Source organism: Tenrec ecaudatus, chromosome 1 (assembly GCF_050624435.1).
Source record: "Tenrec ecaudatus isolate mTenEca1 chromosome 1, mTenEca1.hap1, whole genome shotgun sequence".
NCBI lineage: Eukaryota > Metazoa > Chordata > Mammalia > Afrosoricida > Tenrecidae > Tenrec > Tenrec ecaudatus.
In genome coordinates this window covers 14,085,876-14,101,285 of record NC_134530.1, presented here as the reverse complement: position 1 = coordinate 14,101,285, position 15,410 = coordinate 14,085,876, and the positions used below count along the sequence as shown (strand labels likewise).

At 49.8% G+C, this 15,410-nt stretch overlaps 1 protein-coding gene across 1 annotated transcript in view; it reads left to right on the top strand.

The window, feature by feature from the left end:
• Window positions 1–9,311: 9,311 nt before the first annotated feature.
• The window catches only part of LOC142443957 (vomeronasal type-2 receptor 116-like), a 29,029-nt gene continuing 22,930 nt past the window's right edge, over window positions 9,312–15,410 (top strand). The window contains exon 1 of the mRNA XM_075545073.1: window positions 9,312–9,437. Coding sequence (XP_075401188.1) covers window positions 9,312–9,437 — 126 coding nt within the window. The remainder of the gene's footprint in view (window positions 9,438–15,410) is intronic.

The window sequence follows — 15,410 nt, the reverse complement described above, 5'->3', positions numbered from 1 at the left end:
GGGGCAGATGTTCCAGTTTGGGGGTATGTACAAGTTTGAGGATGTTGGTGAAAAGCATAGGCAGCCAGACCCAAGTATGGAGAATTGGGTGCAGCGGGCCGGCAATTGGAGGACTTTTAGTGGGTGTACAAGATGGGCAGCATAGAGGCCAGGCTGCCCTAGAGCTTGCATCCTGGTTCTTACTAATGAATAGCTGGCCATCTGGCAATGGACTGTGGACAGTGTCACAGTGCAGATGTTCACTCCGAGGTTGCTGGGTCTTCTATGTTCCTCCTTGTGGTGTTGCAGAAGCTGTGCAGAATCAGAGGGGCAGGAGTGAAGAGGAAGGTCAGAATGGGCTCTAGCCCTGGGCCACACCAGCCCTGCCAATCTTATGTATGGCCATGTCAGTGTAGGCATATGGTAGAATTCTCAGCATATTAGGGAAATAACCATGATAATATAAGTGCATCCCCTAGCCCCACAGCATCTCAAATGTGCAGTCTCACAGGGCCTGGTACTGGTACTGAAGGGAGAAATGACTAAAGGTAACAGACCCGGCATGTTAGGGAAGTAACCATTGTAGACGGAGTGGATTACCTGGCGGTGCAGCACCTACAATGCGCAATCTCACAGGCCCGGGTCCTGGTCTGTATGACCCAGTGTCAGCTGGGTCTTCAGCACCTGGGGAGGTCAGGGGTCTCTTCTTAGAGGTACTGACAGGGTGACTTGTGACCCTGACATCCATCAGTCTGTCCCACTGTGGTAGCTGGGGTGTCGTTGTGATGGAAAACTCTGCCCTCACTCTTTTAACCCTAACAGGGTTCCCCATGGTGGGCAGGTTTCGGTGGAACATCCAGGCTTGGGTGAGACCAGGAAGAGAGGCCAGGTGATCTCTTTCCCAAAGTCAGCCTATCTCATGGTCCAGCAGAAACCTGTTCAGCAGCACAGTACAAACCAGAAGCCCTCCACTGATAGAAGGGGGTAGCTGTGCAGGGGGGTGTCCGGAAGGTATGGATCCTGGGTCACACACATGGGAGGAACGCTTCCTGCCACTGCTCTCAAATGATCTCATCTGATACAATCACCTGCCACGATGCCACCTATGGAGCCCTGGTGACACTGTGGGTGAGGCGTTTCGACTACTAACTGCCAAGGTTAGCAGTTCAAACTCATCTTGGGAAGAATACAAGACTGTTGGCTCCCAGGAAGATTGACAGTCTCAGAAAATCTGTGAGTCCCAAGTCGACTCACTAGCTGTGGTTTTGGTTCTATAATGTCAACTGATGCTCTCACTGAACTCCCTCCCGGCCATCGAGTCGATCCCGACTCATAGCTACTCCTACAGGACACGGTATTTCTGAGACTGTAACTCCTCCCTGGAATAGAAAGGATCATCTTTGTCCCAGGGAGCGGTTCGTCACTTTGAACTGCTAAGTTTTAAGTTAGTAACGCATCATACCACCAAGGCTCCTCATGCTACCAGCTTCTCAAATGCAAGGGACTATCACGTAATCCATCGAGGAAGAGGGTGGCTCCTAAACCTCATGACTTTCTGAGTTCTAGGCAGAGGAGGAGAGACACTGATAGATGTAACTTTATCATGCCAACGTGGCCAGTGAACACATGGGATTAATTGAAGGGCAAAGAGATAAATGGCTCAGCGAGCCTCGCCTTTCTTGTTGCTTACTCTTTGATGATTGGACCAGTGTGTGACTGCCTTAGCTGGTTCTCTGCCTCAACTTACAAGCTACACTGCCTGTGGGTCACCTAATCCGTGGACTGTGTCACTGTAGTTTGAGGTTCCTTCAAGACCTGCTTCACCATGCTACTGGGGTATATATCACTTGAGCTGGGGACTGTTGGACCGTGTCATCTGGCTGGCAGTTGATCACCTGCCTTGCTGTTGCTGCTTCTTGCCAGATAGCCTCAATTGCTCTACAGAGGACTCAGCTGTCTGCTTCCTTGACTTGCACCTGGAGGCCCTCAAGACTTGAACTACCGGTGTATTAGCTGTCTCAAGGAAGTCAATTGAATGGACCATTTGTACTCCTCTATAGACTAATGAGCTGTTTTTTCCATAGTGTGTATATCTATCTATGTAAATATGTATAAAACCCTAAGTGTCCTGTTTTGTTTCTCTAAAGAACCATGTCTAACATGGACACAGAGATACTTGTTTGAGAAAGACGCCATGTCAGGCCTGGGTCCACGAACTGGGAGAGCATCCGACATCCTAAATTAAGGAAATCAGTATCTGCCCTTGAGTGCCTCCCTGGTCGCCACTACAGCCCTGGGAGACAAGGACTTGGGGCTCTGCTCCTCCCCAGCCTTGTCCTCTCCATCCTACTCCAGGAGGGGCACAATCTGAGGAGAGATGAAGGGATAGGGAGGGAAGAGGAGCCTCCAGACCCCATAGACAGGTCAAAGCCTATGTATGGGATGAAGCCCAGCACATTGGGCAGATAACCTCAGTAGAAGCCTGGGGCCTCTCCTCCAGCATCTGCTGGATGCAGTTCCACATCCAGGCCTGTCTGGCACTGGGTAAGCCAGATCTTCCAAACTCGGGAGAACCGGGACAGTAGTCACCCGCGAGACGCTGCCCCTTCCTGCCATCTGTCCACTTTTAAATCAGGCACCCTGGAAACAATTCAACTAAAAACTACTTACCTTTGACACTCCCACTGCCCTGCAGCCTCTGTATCCTGAAATGGCTATGGCTGCCGGGATACTAAAGGCAGCCGGCACCTTCACATTCCAGTTGTGCTCTGCTCTGTTTCTGTGCACATACATTCTTGTGAGGAGGTCCAGGTCCCATGGAGACATATGGCAGCCAACCTAAAAGGAGGGGAAAAGAAAGACATGAGCAGCAAGGGAAAGGGCACTAGCCCACCCTGTGGAAGGGTGTTGTTTATATCTCCACAGCAGAGGGGGAGAGGGACCAGACTTCAACCTGGTGTGCCAAGATGTGAATGCAACATACCAGTTTGAAGCAGGGAACCAATAGATCTATGGGGCCAGCCCCAATCCAAAATTCCAAGTACTTGAACCCCACCCCCAGGTCATCCCCACCCCCTGCTGAAGAATTCCCTTCAGAGGACAGCACTGAAACTACAGAGCATACAGGAGCAAATGAAGAGGGAAGGAGAGAGAGAGGAAAACAACCTTGCCCTGGGGAAGATAATCCCACTCAGAGAAGCCAATGCAGAGAGGACCAGAAGGCCGGCCCCACCAGGAAATATGACATCCCTCACTGAGCCATAGAGTTAAGTGGGACAACACTGGAGACACAGTGTGAGAACTGTGCCAGCTCTGGCCCCACCACCCCAGGGCACAACCCTAATAGTGTGCAACACAGCCACAAGGGGAGCAAAGCAACCGGGACCCCGCGGAATATCCAAAATAGACTTTGGCACCCAGGGCATGGTACCCCATCAGACAAGACCACAAAACACTCCAAAGGTCAACAAACAGACCCAGACCTATTTATAGGCTTTTATTTTTTATGTGGTTGGTTTTGGTTGTTTTGTTCTGCTCTACCTTGTTTTGGGGCTTAATATTGTCTCCCCATGTCTATCTAGATAAAATAGGCAGGATGAAAAATCAGGAGAAAACAAAGGGACCAACAGTTCTAGGGGTACTTGGGAGAGAGGAAGGCAGGGGGAAGGAAGTGGGTGTGAACAAACCTAGGGACAAGGGAAGGAGTGATCTGAAATCAATGGCAAGGATGGTGTACAATGCCGGGTAGGACTTGATCAAGGGCAGTGCAACCCAGAGGAATCACTGAACCCTGAATGAAGGCCCAGCATGATAGTGGGACAAGAGGAAGGTAAAAGGAAATAGAGTTAAGAGCTAGGAGGCAAAGGGCATTTATAGCGATCTCTAAACAGGCATGGTCATCTGTAAATATACTTGTGTAACAATAGGGAAATATATCTATGTACATATATTTATGTTAAGTTTTAAGGTACCAGATGGACACTGGGCCTCTACTCAATTCCTCCCTCGACACGAGAACATGTGGTTCTAACAACCTGGCATTCCCTGATGCTCACATTCCCAACAGGATGGCTGAAGACAAAATGGGTGCATAAGAATATATGGTGAAGATAGCTGATGGTGCCTGGCTATCATGATATAGCACCTTGGGTCTTAAAGGCTTGAAGATAAACAAGCAGCCCTCTTTCTGAGAAGCAACAAAGTCTACAAGGGGGACGCCCACCAGCCAGTAGGATCATGAAGTCTAGATGGTATCAGGTATCAGGCGTAAAAGACCCAGAAAAATTCCTATTAAGGTGAACAAGGGGAGTGTGGAGTGGAAAACCAAAGCCCATCTGTATACGATTGGACACCCCCTTACAGAAGGGTTACAAGAAAGAGACAAGCCAGTCAGGGTGCAGTATACTACTGGTGAAACCTACAACTTTCTTCTAGTTCTTTAAAGCTTCCTCCCCTTCTCCACCCTCACCCCCACTCTCATAACCCCAATTCTAGCTCACAAATCTGGCTAGACCAGAGCATGTACATGGGTACAGATGAGATCTGGAAATACAGAGAATGCAGGACAGATAAACCCCTCAGGAACAGTAATGAGAGCAATCATACCGGTAGGGAAGGGGGAAGTTGGGGAAAGGAAAAGGGAAGCGATCAGAATGATCTACCTATTACACATTCCAAGGAGGGTAGACAATACAAAAGTGGGTGAAGGGAGACATCAGTCAGTGAAGACATGAAATAATTTATTCATTACCCAGGTTTCATGCAGGAGGAAAGGAAAGAGAAATGCGGAGCTGATAACAAGGGCTCAAGGAGGAAGAAAATGTTTTGGAAATGATAGCATTGAATGTACAAATGTGCTTGAAACAATGGATGGATTGTAATAGATGAACGAGCCCCAATAGGTTGATTTTAAAAAGAGAGAAGAAAACAGCTGCAGTGGGCTCCATTGGGGAGGGGAACTGGATTGGTGGGAGTAGACATAGATGGCAGGTGACGTGGCTAATGGTAACTGGATACAGTCAGGCCTGACTTTGGGGTTTAGACTCTCAGGGTCTGGCTGGGTAGGCCCTACACCTGGTGCATTTGAGGTTCAGGTTCTTCTAGGTAATGGTGGTCCCCGAGAAAAGGAAACCTAGAGCTCTCCAATCAGGCCCTTGCTTTCCCCTCCCCCATGACTCCTGGGTTGCTGCTGGCAGTTTTGAACTAAGTTTGGGGTTAGTAACCCACTTCGTTACCAAGGCTCCTCATATTCACAGATTCCCAAGTGCAAGGGAACATCATGTAATCAATCCATCTAGGTAGAGGGTGGGTCCTAAACCTAATGACTGAGTTTAGGGGAGAGGAGGAGAGGCACAGACACACTTGTTAGAGGAAGGTGCCAAGTCCAGCCTGGGGCCAACAACTGGGCAAGCACCCAACATCCTGAATTGAGGAAGACAGTGGTGGCCCTTCAAGTGCCAAGCCCTGCCCCTTTCTGTGGTCACAGCACCAGACGACAAAGCCCTTTGGGCTCTGCTTCTCCACAGCCATGTCCTCCCCAGCCCACCCAAGGAGGGGCAAACACACTAGGGGAGAGGAAGAGTCAAAGGTTGGAGATGGAGGCGCAGGAGGTAGCAAGGCTCAGTCAAGAGTGAGAAGTAGCAAGAGGCTTTATTAAGGCGAGGGAAGACTCCCGGGTGAGTTCTGCTACCCATTGTGTTAAGTCAGGGAAGTCATGCCTGGTAGTGGGGCGGAAGGAGATATGTAAGTTATGAGCCAAAGGCATGTGGGCCGAAAAGGGGAAGGGAGGTTCCTTGTGCTGCGTTAGCAGGTTTTGGCGGGGGTTTCAAGTTGCGGGTCTGGAGATGACTTGTTGGCATATTTTCTTGTTCTTTACAAACTTGCTTCCTGGAATGCTCAGGAGAGGGGGCTGTGTGAACCCTGCCTGGGGAGATAAACTTTGTGAAATGCTGGAGGCAAACATTATATAGTTCAGCAGGTTATTTGTGTTCTTGAGAAACTGGTGCAAGGGGCTGACTGCTCCGGACCTGGCCCAGAGGGAAGAAATGAGCAGCCCCCAGACCTCATAGTGGGCCAGGTCCATGTCTGCATAGGGGAAGACCCCCAGGCCTTTGGTCAGTTAATAGCGGTAGAAAGTCCAGGACCCTAGTTCCCCAGGATCTTCTGCTAGCAGTCCTGCAGCCCTGTGTACTGGCCCCTCCGGCGCAGGGTCAGCTTCGTCTGCAGCCCCTGGAGAGAACCAGGGCCATTCACGAGAAACTGCCACCTATCGGAAGTGGGGGCTTGAGGCTTATCTGTGGTCAGCAGAGTTTCCATTGCTAAGGTGAGGAAGAAATGTCTGCCAACCTATTGTCCCTAACCTGCAAATGAGATTGCAGAGGGGAAGGCGTGGGAACAGGGAAGGCTTTTTTTCAGTGGCTCCTGGGGTCCTAGAAGTTGGTGCCAACAGGGTGGCACTTGATCACTCTCTCTGGAATCCCTACCTCCCATTGCCACACTCCAAAAGGAGTGCTGCCTCAGGAGCAGCTATGGGGGCCCCACCCTGCTGTTGGCCCTGCCTCATCCTCACCTCCATTGGATCAATGATGCTTTCTTTTCTGGAATATAGGTTTGATTTCTGGCACTAGGCAGGCAGCCAGCCATTGAGCTCTCCTGTTCACACAGAATGTCCTGCTGGCGCAGGATGGCCCATGCGATCTGTGGGTGGGAGGCATAGGTGTCAGGGCCATGGCAGTGCCCCTTCACCTCCAAGCGCCCAGCCCCCACTGCTACCTGCCACGCCCTTCCTCCTTGTTCATTGTCCATGAACTCGATCACCGATTCTGGTGCCCTCTTGATGCTCCCTTGAAGACGTTCATGACATTGTCACACCACAGTGAGTGGACCCCACCTGCATTGACCATGCTCCACAGGTCCCCCAGGATATCCAGGTTGTTGGTTTTGTAGGAGTAGACCTGGGCAGGGACACAAGGGTGCTGGGAATGTGTCGCATACAGGTAGGTTATTCCCCAGGTTGTTCCCCCATATTTTATCCAAACCTAAGATGCTGCTTGCTAACACATGGTCAATGGCTAGTCACTTGGAGGTGAACTGCTTCAAGGTTTTCTGCCTGAGGGCTATGGCCATCTAGAGCATTCAGACTATATAGTCTGTCCCACCTGAGATGCGGCCCACTCCCTGATCAGCGGGACAGTGGATTGTTCCCCTGAAGGACAGCCCCAAAGCCAGGTGAAGCCAACTCCAGGAGGTACAAGATTTGGCTGCCATCTGGTCCTTAGAGGCCGCCAATCTTGTCACATGGATACCCCTAGTGCATCCCCTTCCTGTGATGTGTACACTCCTTGCCTGGTCCTCTCCTGTTGAAGGCATGCCTAAGGTACAAGCCCTCTCTGTTATGATGTAATCGGGACTTGTACATGCCCAAAGTGTATATAAGCCCTAATTGGAAATGCACGGATCTGACTGCTGAGATCATGGCCGTCTGAGAGGTGAGCAATTGAATGCCTGATTTTGTCTGATGTCTCTTTCATTTGACCTAATTACACAAGCGCCCCTAGGAACCCTTTCACCCAAGGTTCATATAAACCTGGGGAGATGGCAGGTCTCTCCTTGGCCCCTCACCTGCATGACAGTTTTGAGGCAGTTTCAGGTGGCTGTGCCAGTGCATGCCAGGGAACTGGCCACCAGGCTGCCACCAGCAGCTGCCACCACATGTTGGCCTTCTACTCCTGCTCCTGGAATTTTCAGGCACCTCCATGGACACACTGATGTCCTCCACAGGGGGCCTGTCAGGTGGGGAGGGGGTGTCACATCATGTAGCGTTGAAGGGACTGACCCCACCTAATAACCCCTATCTACCTGTTGTCTGGCTCTCACCTAAATTCCCAGGGTGCTCTTCATTGTTTTTTACACAGAGTAGCTGATGCCCACAGCCGGGAAAACCTTTATTATGGTGGGGGTTAGGCCTCAGAAGAGCCCCGGCCAGCCCTGCTCAGCGAGGAAGTGGGAATGTGGGGGTGTTGGGGTGCTGATAGGCAAAACCAGGGGTCTGGAAGGTTTGTTGAGGAAATGAGCTAGTGTGGAGACGGCAGCAAAGGACTTCATTCAGGGAGTTTTCAAGGGCCCGTGTAGGGAATGGGTTTCCAAACAATTCCTCTCAAAGAGGTGACAGTGGTGAGGATGCCTATGATTGGCTAGGGCCTTGGGCATGTGTTCAGGGGGCATGTCGAGAGGCTTTGTCAAGGTCAGGGAGTGAGCTCTGGTTTGTTTTGAGAGTTTCAGATGGATTGGGGTGTGGTTATCAGGTAGTTGGGGAATTAGATCTGAGGAGTTGTTTTGGGGACACTGATGAGGAGGAGCTGCTACAGGTGAAGTGAGCCCAGGTGGCCCAGTGGGTTGAGTCTGGTCTGCTAACCTCAAAGCCAGCAGTGTGTACCCACCAGTGCCTCTCAGGGAAAAAGACAAGGCTGTCTACTCCCATAATGGTTGAGGTAAAGTCCCAGACAACCACAATGGCATTCCACCCCATCTTCTAAGGTCTCCGAGTCAGTGTCGAGTGATGAATGCTGAAACTGTCTGCTCCCGTGAGGATGGACAACTTCAGAGACCTTAAGGAGTCATTGTGCTCTGTCCATTTGGGTCAACGTGAATCTCCGGATAGACTGTATGGTGCAGGTGTGACCTGACAAGTGTGGGGAGTAATTATGGGGCCATTCGTAGACTAAGTCTACTTGAGCAAGCTGGCCTCTTTGGGGGTGTGAATCCTGTGTCCTGGGGTCCCTGGGTGGTCTTTCCTTGGGACATTGGCTCAGCTGTTAATCGGAAGTTTGAAGCCCACTAGGGAGGGAAGGCCTAGAGATGGCCTTCCCCAAACAGGGCCCTTGCAACGTCCTCGGGTTTCCCACCTTCCCTCCGACACGGGAATGTGTAAGTTGGCCACCATCTCTTCAGCAAGAAGTGTGTCACAAGATCAGGGGGAAAACCTGAATGGGGTGGGGGGGGGGTGTAGCCCGGGACTAGATCACCTTTGGGACTGAGGGGAAATGGCACAGGATGTTAAGATTTGTGGGTAAGTATGAGTTGTAGGTGTTTGTTTGGCGGCATAAGAAGCCAGGGCCAAGTAGGGAGAATTGGGGTGTGGGAGGGGGCTGAGGACATTTGGTGGGGTCACAAAGTGGGTCTCATCAGGGGCAGGCAGACTTTGGGCTTGGATCTTCGTCCTTATTAACGTCAGGGGATAACTGACCATCTGGCCGCACACTGTGAAGGTTGTTTGGGTACTGATGCTCTCAGCCTAGCTGGTCTCTTAGTTGTCCTTTCTTGTGATTTGCCACATGTTGTTCATCATCTGCAGGGGGCAGCGGTCCAGAGAAGGCTCAGAATGGGCCCTAGCTCTGGGCCACATCGATGCCGCCTACAGCAACCTCACCCCCACCTCTGCCAACCTTATTCACAGCCAGGTCAGTGCAGGCATACGGGAGGATGCCAAGCATGTTGGGCGCATATCCCCTATAGAACGCGGCCGGGCCTTCGCGTCGAAGCATCTGGCTGACGCAGTCACCTAGGCCATCGTACTGGCCTGTGCGTCCCAGCGTCAGGCGGGTCTTCAGCACCTGTGGAGGCAGGGAGGCCAGGGAGCTCCTGTCAGTAGTCTCACGGGGGACTCATGCCCTGTCCCTGTGCAAGGAGCCCTGTTGGCACAGCTCAACAACGGGGTGGGCCTCCAGGCCCTCAGAGGTCGGTGAGACTGTCCACGGTCGTCAAGGGGACACTGGTGAGGAGGGTCCTCAGAAGCCCTATGGGCACCCCTGCTCTGGGGCCCGGAGAAGTGCAGTGAGTGGGACATATGGAGCTAAGTGCCCTGGAGCCAGCCCTGCCTCAAATCAAACACCCGCCCCAGAGAAACAGACACTCCCCAGTCCTGCCTAGGTTCCTGTGTTTCTCCCATGGAGGGCTGGTGGGTTTGATCTGCTGACCTTTTGGTTAGCAGCCTAACACAACCACTGTCCCACCAAGACTTCTCTTTAGAATAGAGTACAGAGAAAAGCGAAAGGCGGTCTGGCCCTTTCCCTCCTTCAATCAGGCCCCCAGGCTCTCCCTGGGAATCACCCTGCCTGGAAAATGCATAGTTCAGGTGCCCAGATACCTGTGAGACCCTGCCTGTCCTGGGCTACTGGTGACCCCCGCTCTCCATTTTGAGTCTCAGGCCTCTTGGGCCACAGGTGGGTAAAGGTAGCCAGCAAGTTCTCGGGCCCGCCTCACCTTGGGCCTGCATTCGAGTCCAGATCAGGGTTGGGGGATAACTGGTTATCAGGCCACAGGTGCCGAAGAACCTGCCACGGGTCAGGAGCACGAAGATGTTGGGGTCTGTGGAGTCGTGGTGGCTGTACTGCTGTGGCCACTGGTTCTTCAGGGTCTGGTGGGAGGCAGGAAGGCAAGTTAGTGAGGGATCAGGGACCCTGTCTTCACAGGTCTGCCAGGTGTGTATGTGTCGCTGGCTCTATACCAAGTTGAGAGGTGCCATCGAGTCAGTACCTGCCCTTAGCAGCCCGATCCACCCCAACAGAAGGACGCGCTGCCCCTTTCTGCGTCTCCTCGCCATTGTTCTCATGTCTGAGCCCGTGCTTGCAGCCACGGAGCCAACTCATCTCCTCGAGGACCTGTCTCTCTTTCTCTGGCCCTACACTCAACCAAGCTGGATGTTCATGTCCTCGGACTGGTCTCTCTTGATCACAACGTGTACAGAGTACATGAGATGAATTCTCACCAGCCTTGCCTCTAAGGAGCATTCTGTCCATACTTCTAAGACAGACCTGTTTGTACTTTCAGCAGGCCTTGGTACTTTGAAGATTCTTCACCAGAAGCTTCACTGACATCCGTCAATGCTCCCTTGGTCTCTTTCGGGTTGATGTCATTGAGGGAAGGACAAGAATGGCAGGTGATTGCCGTGAGTTCCGGTCATCACATGGAAACCTGTTCCTATCCCACTGACTCTGACTTGTGGCATGCCCAGGTTTGTCACAGTGGAACTGGGTTTCATAGGATTTCCAATGGCTGGTTTGGGGGGAGGGGGATTGCCAGGCTTAATTCCATGGTACCCTGTGGGATACAGAAAGGTATTTCCACAGGTTGTCTCCTGCTTGCTAGTTCATTGCTTAGAAGTTTTCTCCCTGAAGGCATCAGTCATCTAGAGCAGTCAGACTAGTTCCTGTCCCACCATAGGTGCGGCTCACACCCTACTGATAAGAATAGTGACTGTTTCCCTGGAGAGTCCAGGGAGAAGTTCAAGCCCACTGAAGGACGCTTGAATATAGAATCCTCCCATCTTGTCACATGTGAACACCTATTCCCTCCCCTTCATATAACGTTTACACCCTTAGCCCATCCCCTTCCTGTTATGCATGTAATCAGGGGGGCTTGCACACCCCTAAGTATATTTAAGCCTGGGTTAGAAATAAATTGTCCCTCTCTTCATCCTGCTATCTGCCTGGACCTGGCTGCTGAGATCAAGATCCAAGAGGTGCGCATGCTACCATGAAATGTGTCTGACTCCTTTATTTTATCTTCTCTCCGATCTTCCATGACATTACTATGACCTTATATTTTAAAAATTGGAGCCGTACAGTTGCGCATATGCACCCTACCTCACGATTGTTAGAGGATGGTTTACTCTAACAAATGATGCCCAACGAGGGGGAACAGGAAAAGAACTATTTGGGGTTACATCCTGTGTAATGATTGTATAGCCTCTTCAGACAGAGAGGGTGAATCAGGAAAATTTTTACTGGTTTTCAGTTCAGGTGAGCTATGGGTCAGGTGAAGATCAAGGACAGAGTACTGTATCACTCTTAACACCTCTTCAAGAAACAAAATGTAGTGGTAACGAATAAAAAAAGAAAGAGTTTCTTCAAGTGAGAAAGAATTTAATCCTTCGTGACTGGAGTCAGGAGCCTTTGCTATGGAGATCTGGGATGTGGTAGGTATTAAATTAAGAAAGGCTCGTAGGGAAGGACAGAGGATACGCATGAAAATTAGAGCTCTGGGGTGCAGATCAATACAGTTCTATACCCTCTGCAGGTAGAGAAAGCAAAGAAACAAAACCAGCAGAGTAATGAGAAGCCTCTATGCTACCCATCCTTAAATCTGGTGAAAGGCAGGCAGAATGAGACAGATGAAAAGATTTTAGACAGAGCTAAGAAAACTAACCTTGAATCACAAGGAACCATAAGCTAATAAAGCAAGCCAGTACAGAAGGTAGAGATGAGGAGATTACTTCCAAGGAAATGCAAACTAATAGAGCTACCACAAAAGATGAGGTTCAGGAAGTGGAGTTTCCATTTATACTGGTTGAGAAGACCAGCGCAGAAAATAGAAGCAAAGAGGCCAAGTGTAGGAAAGCACCTTTACTTTAAAAGGTAGAAAGAGGGATTGCAGAAGAAGGAGACATAAGTTAGGTTGGGTTTTCCTGTGCATGTTACACCCTCAAGGAGTTCACAGCACCTTCCTCTTTGAGTTGCTGACAGATCGCAAGGAAGGGGTCATCCATTGACTCTGACCCACACTGTCCTTTCGTAATTAACATGATAAGATCTATGGCAGCTTCTGAAAGCTGGCTCCCCACTGACTGGAGAGCTTTGACAAAAGCATGCCTTTCTCCTTCAGCATTTCTGCAATATCAGATATGGTTGGATGAAACAGCACATGGACAAACTGGTAACAATTCTGAGGATGGGATATAGATATAGGAATTCATCATCTGCTAGGGAATGAGAGTTAGATCACAATTGAGTGACAACTACAGTTTACTGAACTGGCATTGGCACAGGTACTCAAGGTTTGCCTAAGGGCCTGGGACAAAATGATGCCATCAGAAGAGAGACGGCCCAGTTAATAAGGCAGCAGAATGATGAGTCCTACATAGACTTTGTGACCTGATTATAGGGTGCTCCGTGAAAAAGTGTCGGAAATACGCAGGCTGGGGAAGCCCTAGTTCACAAACTGTCATGTGATTTTTCCAATGAGGACTCTAAAAATGCCTACAACCCAACAGGGAACAGGGAAATCTTTCAGATTATCTCAGAATATACAGGAATGTAGGACAGATTAATACAAGGAGGACTTACTGGCAAATTACACCAGGCATAAAAGAAAATGCTTTAGATGCAGGAAGATAGGTCATTTTCAAAGAGAGTGGAGGTGGCACAGGCCAATCAGCCTGGCCACGAAAAACAAGCTGAGGTCTGGTGCAGAGCATGGGCCAGGATCACCGAGGTTGGGTTTAAACTCATTGGGTAAATCAATGTTGTTTGAGATTCAACAGTAAGAGTTTTCCATTAGCAAACATTTCCTGGCAGGGACATAGAGAATGGAGCTTGTTTTAGGCCCCGCCCAGCAGAGCACACAAGGCAGGGCTTCTGCCTGGCTGTGCAAAAGAATCTTTAAACGGCAATCACAGGTAAAGCCCAGTCTCACAGCCAGAGGCCAGTCCTGTCCAAACTTGTAAATGCCCAGCCTATGTGGATATACAGTTTACTGGCCAAGAAAAGGTTAAAGAGTGCCCCCCACAGCTTGTGACAACGGAAGTTCAGGAGCTCTGCTTGAAAGAGTAATTCAGCTCTCATCAGGGAAGTGTAATCTAAGTACTCCAGAAATTCAAATTGATATTGGAGTAATTCAAAGTTACAAGGTAAAGCCAGAAACTGTAATTAAACCAGAAATTGTTTAGAGTGGTACTTGGGGTGCACTACCTTAAAGAACTATAGGGCTAAGAAGAGCGGCTGCATCCGACATTCATCTGACGAGGATGCGGTGCGCACCAGGGACCAGCGCACAGCAGCGGGCATGTTCTTGCGCGGTACGGCACAGACAACACAGAGGCTGCCAGTGTACAGGAATAAAGAAGAGCGGTGATATCAGCAGCCATCAGACCACCCACAGAGGCTACAGACGCCTGAAGATGAGCAGGAGAGACTGGAGGACACCAGCACTTCACTGGACAACAGGTAAGAGGGACCCTCACTCGAGTATAAGAAGAGGGGGTCTTTCTCGGCATAAAAAATGTGCTGAAAAAATCGGCTCATACGCAAATATATACTGTAAATCTTTAGTCACATTAACTAGATCAATGGTTCCTTAGGAGTATGGCAGGGGAGGTTTTGGAGAAAGGAGGAGCTAATAAAAATGTGAACACGAATGAACAAAATGCTCTAAATCGTGATGTGATTGTGATGGATTGTACAATTCATCTTGATGCGACTGAATGATCGAATTGTATTTCAATGAGACTGTTAAGAAGAAAATAAAGTCGGTTAAAATGGGAGAACTAATGATAAGATGTTGAATTTTAGTCTTTTATTTACATAGTCCCATTTCCAATGCACTCTCTTTGATAGCAAAGCTGTTTATACCCCTGGTCAATAGTCTGAGGGGATATGGCAGATTCTCAGTCCTTGGCTTTGCACGAGAAAGAATTAAGCTGAAGCCTGGTTTGTGGTCCACGTGCGTTCTTAGCAAGGACAGACGCAGTTTCAGGTTTGATCCAGGCACCCCCTGGCTCCGAACCCCCACACTGGAAACTTGAGGCCAGAGAAAATCACAGCACAGCCGAGGAGGAACAACTGGAAAAGAGTGGGGTGGGCTCCTGAGTCTGACTTTTCATGGCCCTCAGGTGGGAGGCGTGGTTGACAGTATTGGTTGACCCCATTGGCTGAATTAAGCTCACCTGTCCTAGATTGGGGTCCTCCCAAGTGTATGGACTTCCTGTCTCCAAAGGCTTGAATTTGTACACATCCTCTAGCCTTTGTGGCTGGCTGGGCTCACCTGATTCTCTGCAGCAACCTCTTGTAGGGGCTCTTTGGCATAGAGAGGGACAAATCCCTATCCGGCTACCTAACAAATTCAATAGAGGCTTATCCCAGTGGGGATCCTGCACATGGATTTGGGCCTTTCAGTGTCAACCATAGTCTTCCGCAAACAGGGTGTTCAGAATTTACGCTTTACTACTGTATCCTCCATGAGTCTCGGCTATTATTGTTTACAATCCCTGGGTCTCACAAGTTGCTGTGCTACTTCAGTTTGGACTAAGCTGGCATCTCGCTTATAAGTTTGCTTGATTTAATACAAGTCATTACTGCCTGTGGAAAGGCTTTTCGTACAAAGGAGTACCTTAGTTCCTTTAATCTGCAACAAGTATGTTTAAGATAAAGTTTGGTTCATTTAGTTGACTTTCTGACTCAGATCTGATGTGGCCTATCTAGCATGCCGTACGACTTGAGAGGAAAAGAGCTATAAGGTCCTGTATCCTATAGTATCAGCCTTGGATTACAGAGGGCTAAAAAAGAGCTCAGTTATACCTACATGAATAGTAATATATTACCTGACAGATTCTCCCCCTGTTGTTATTGTTAGGTGCCATACAGTCAACAGAATGAAAC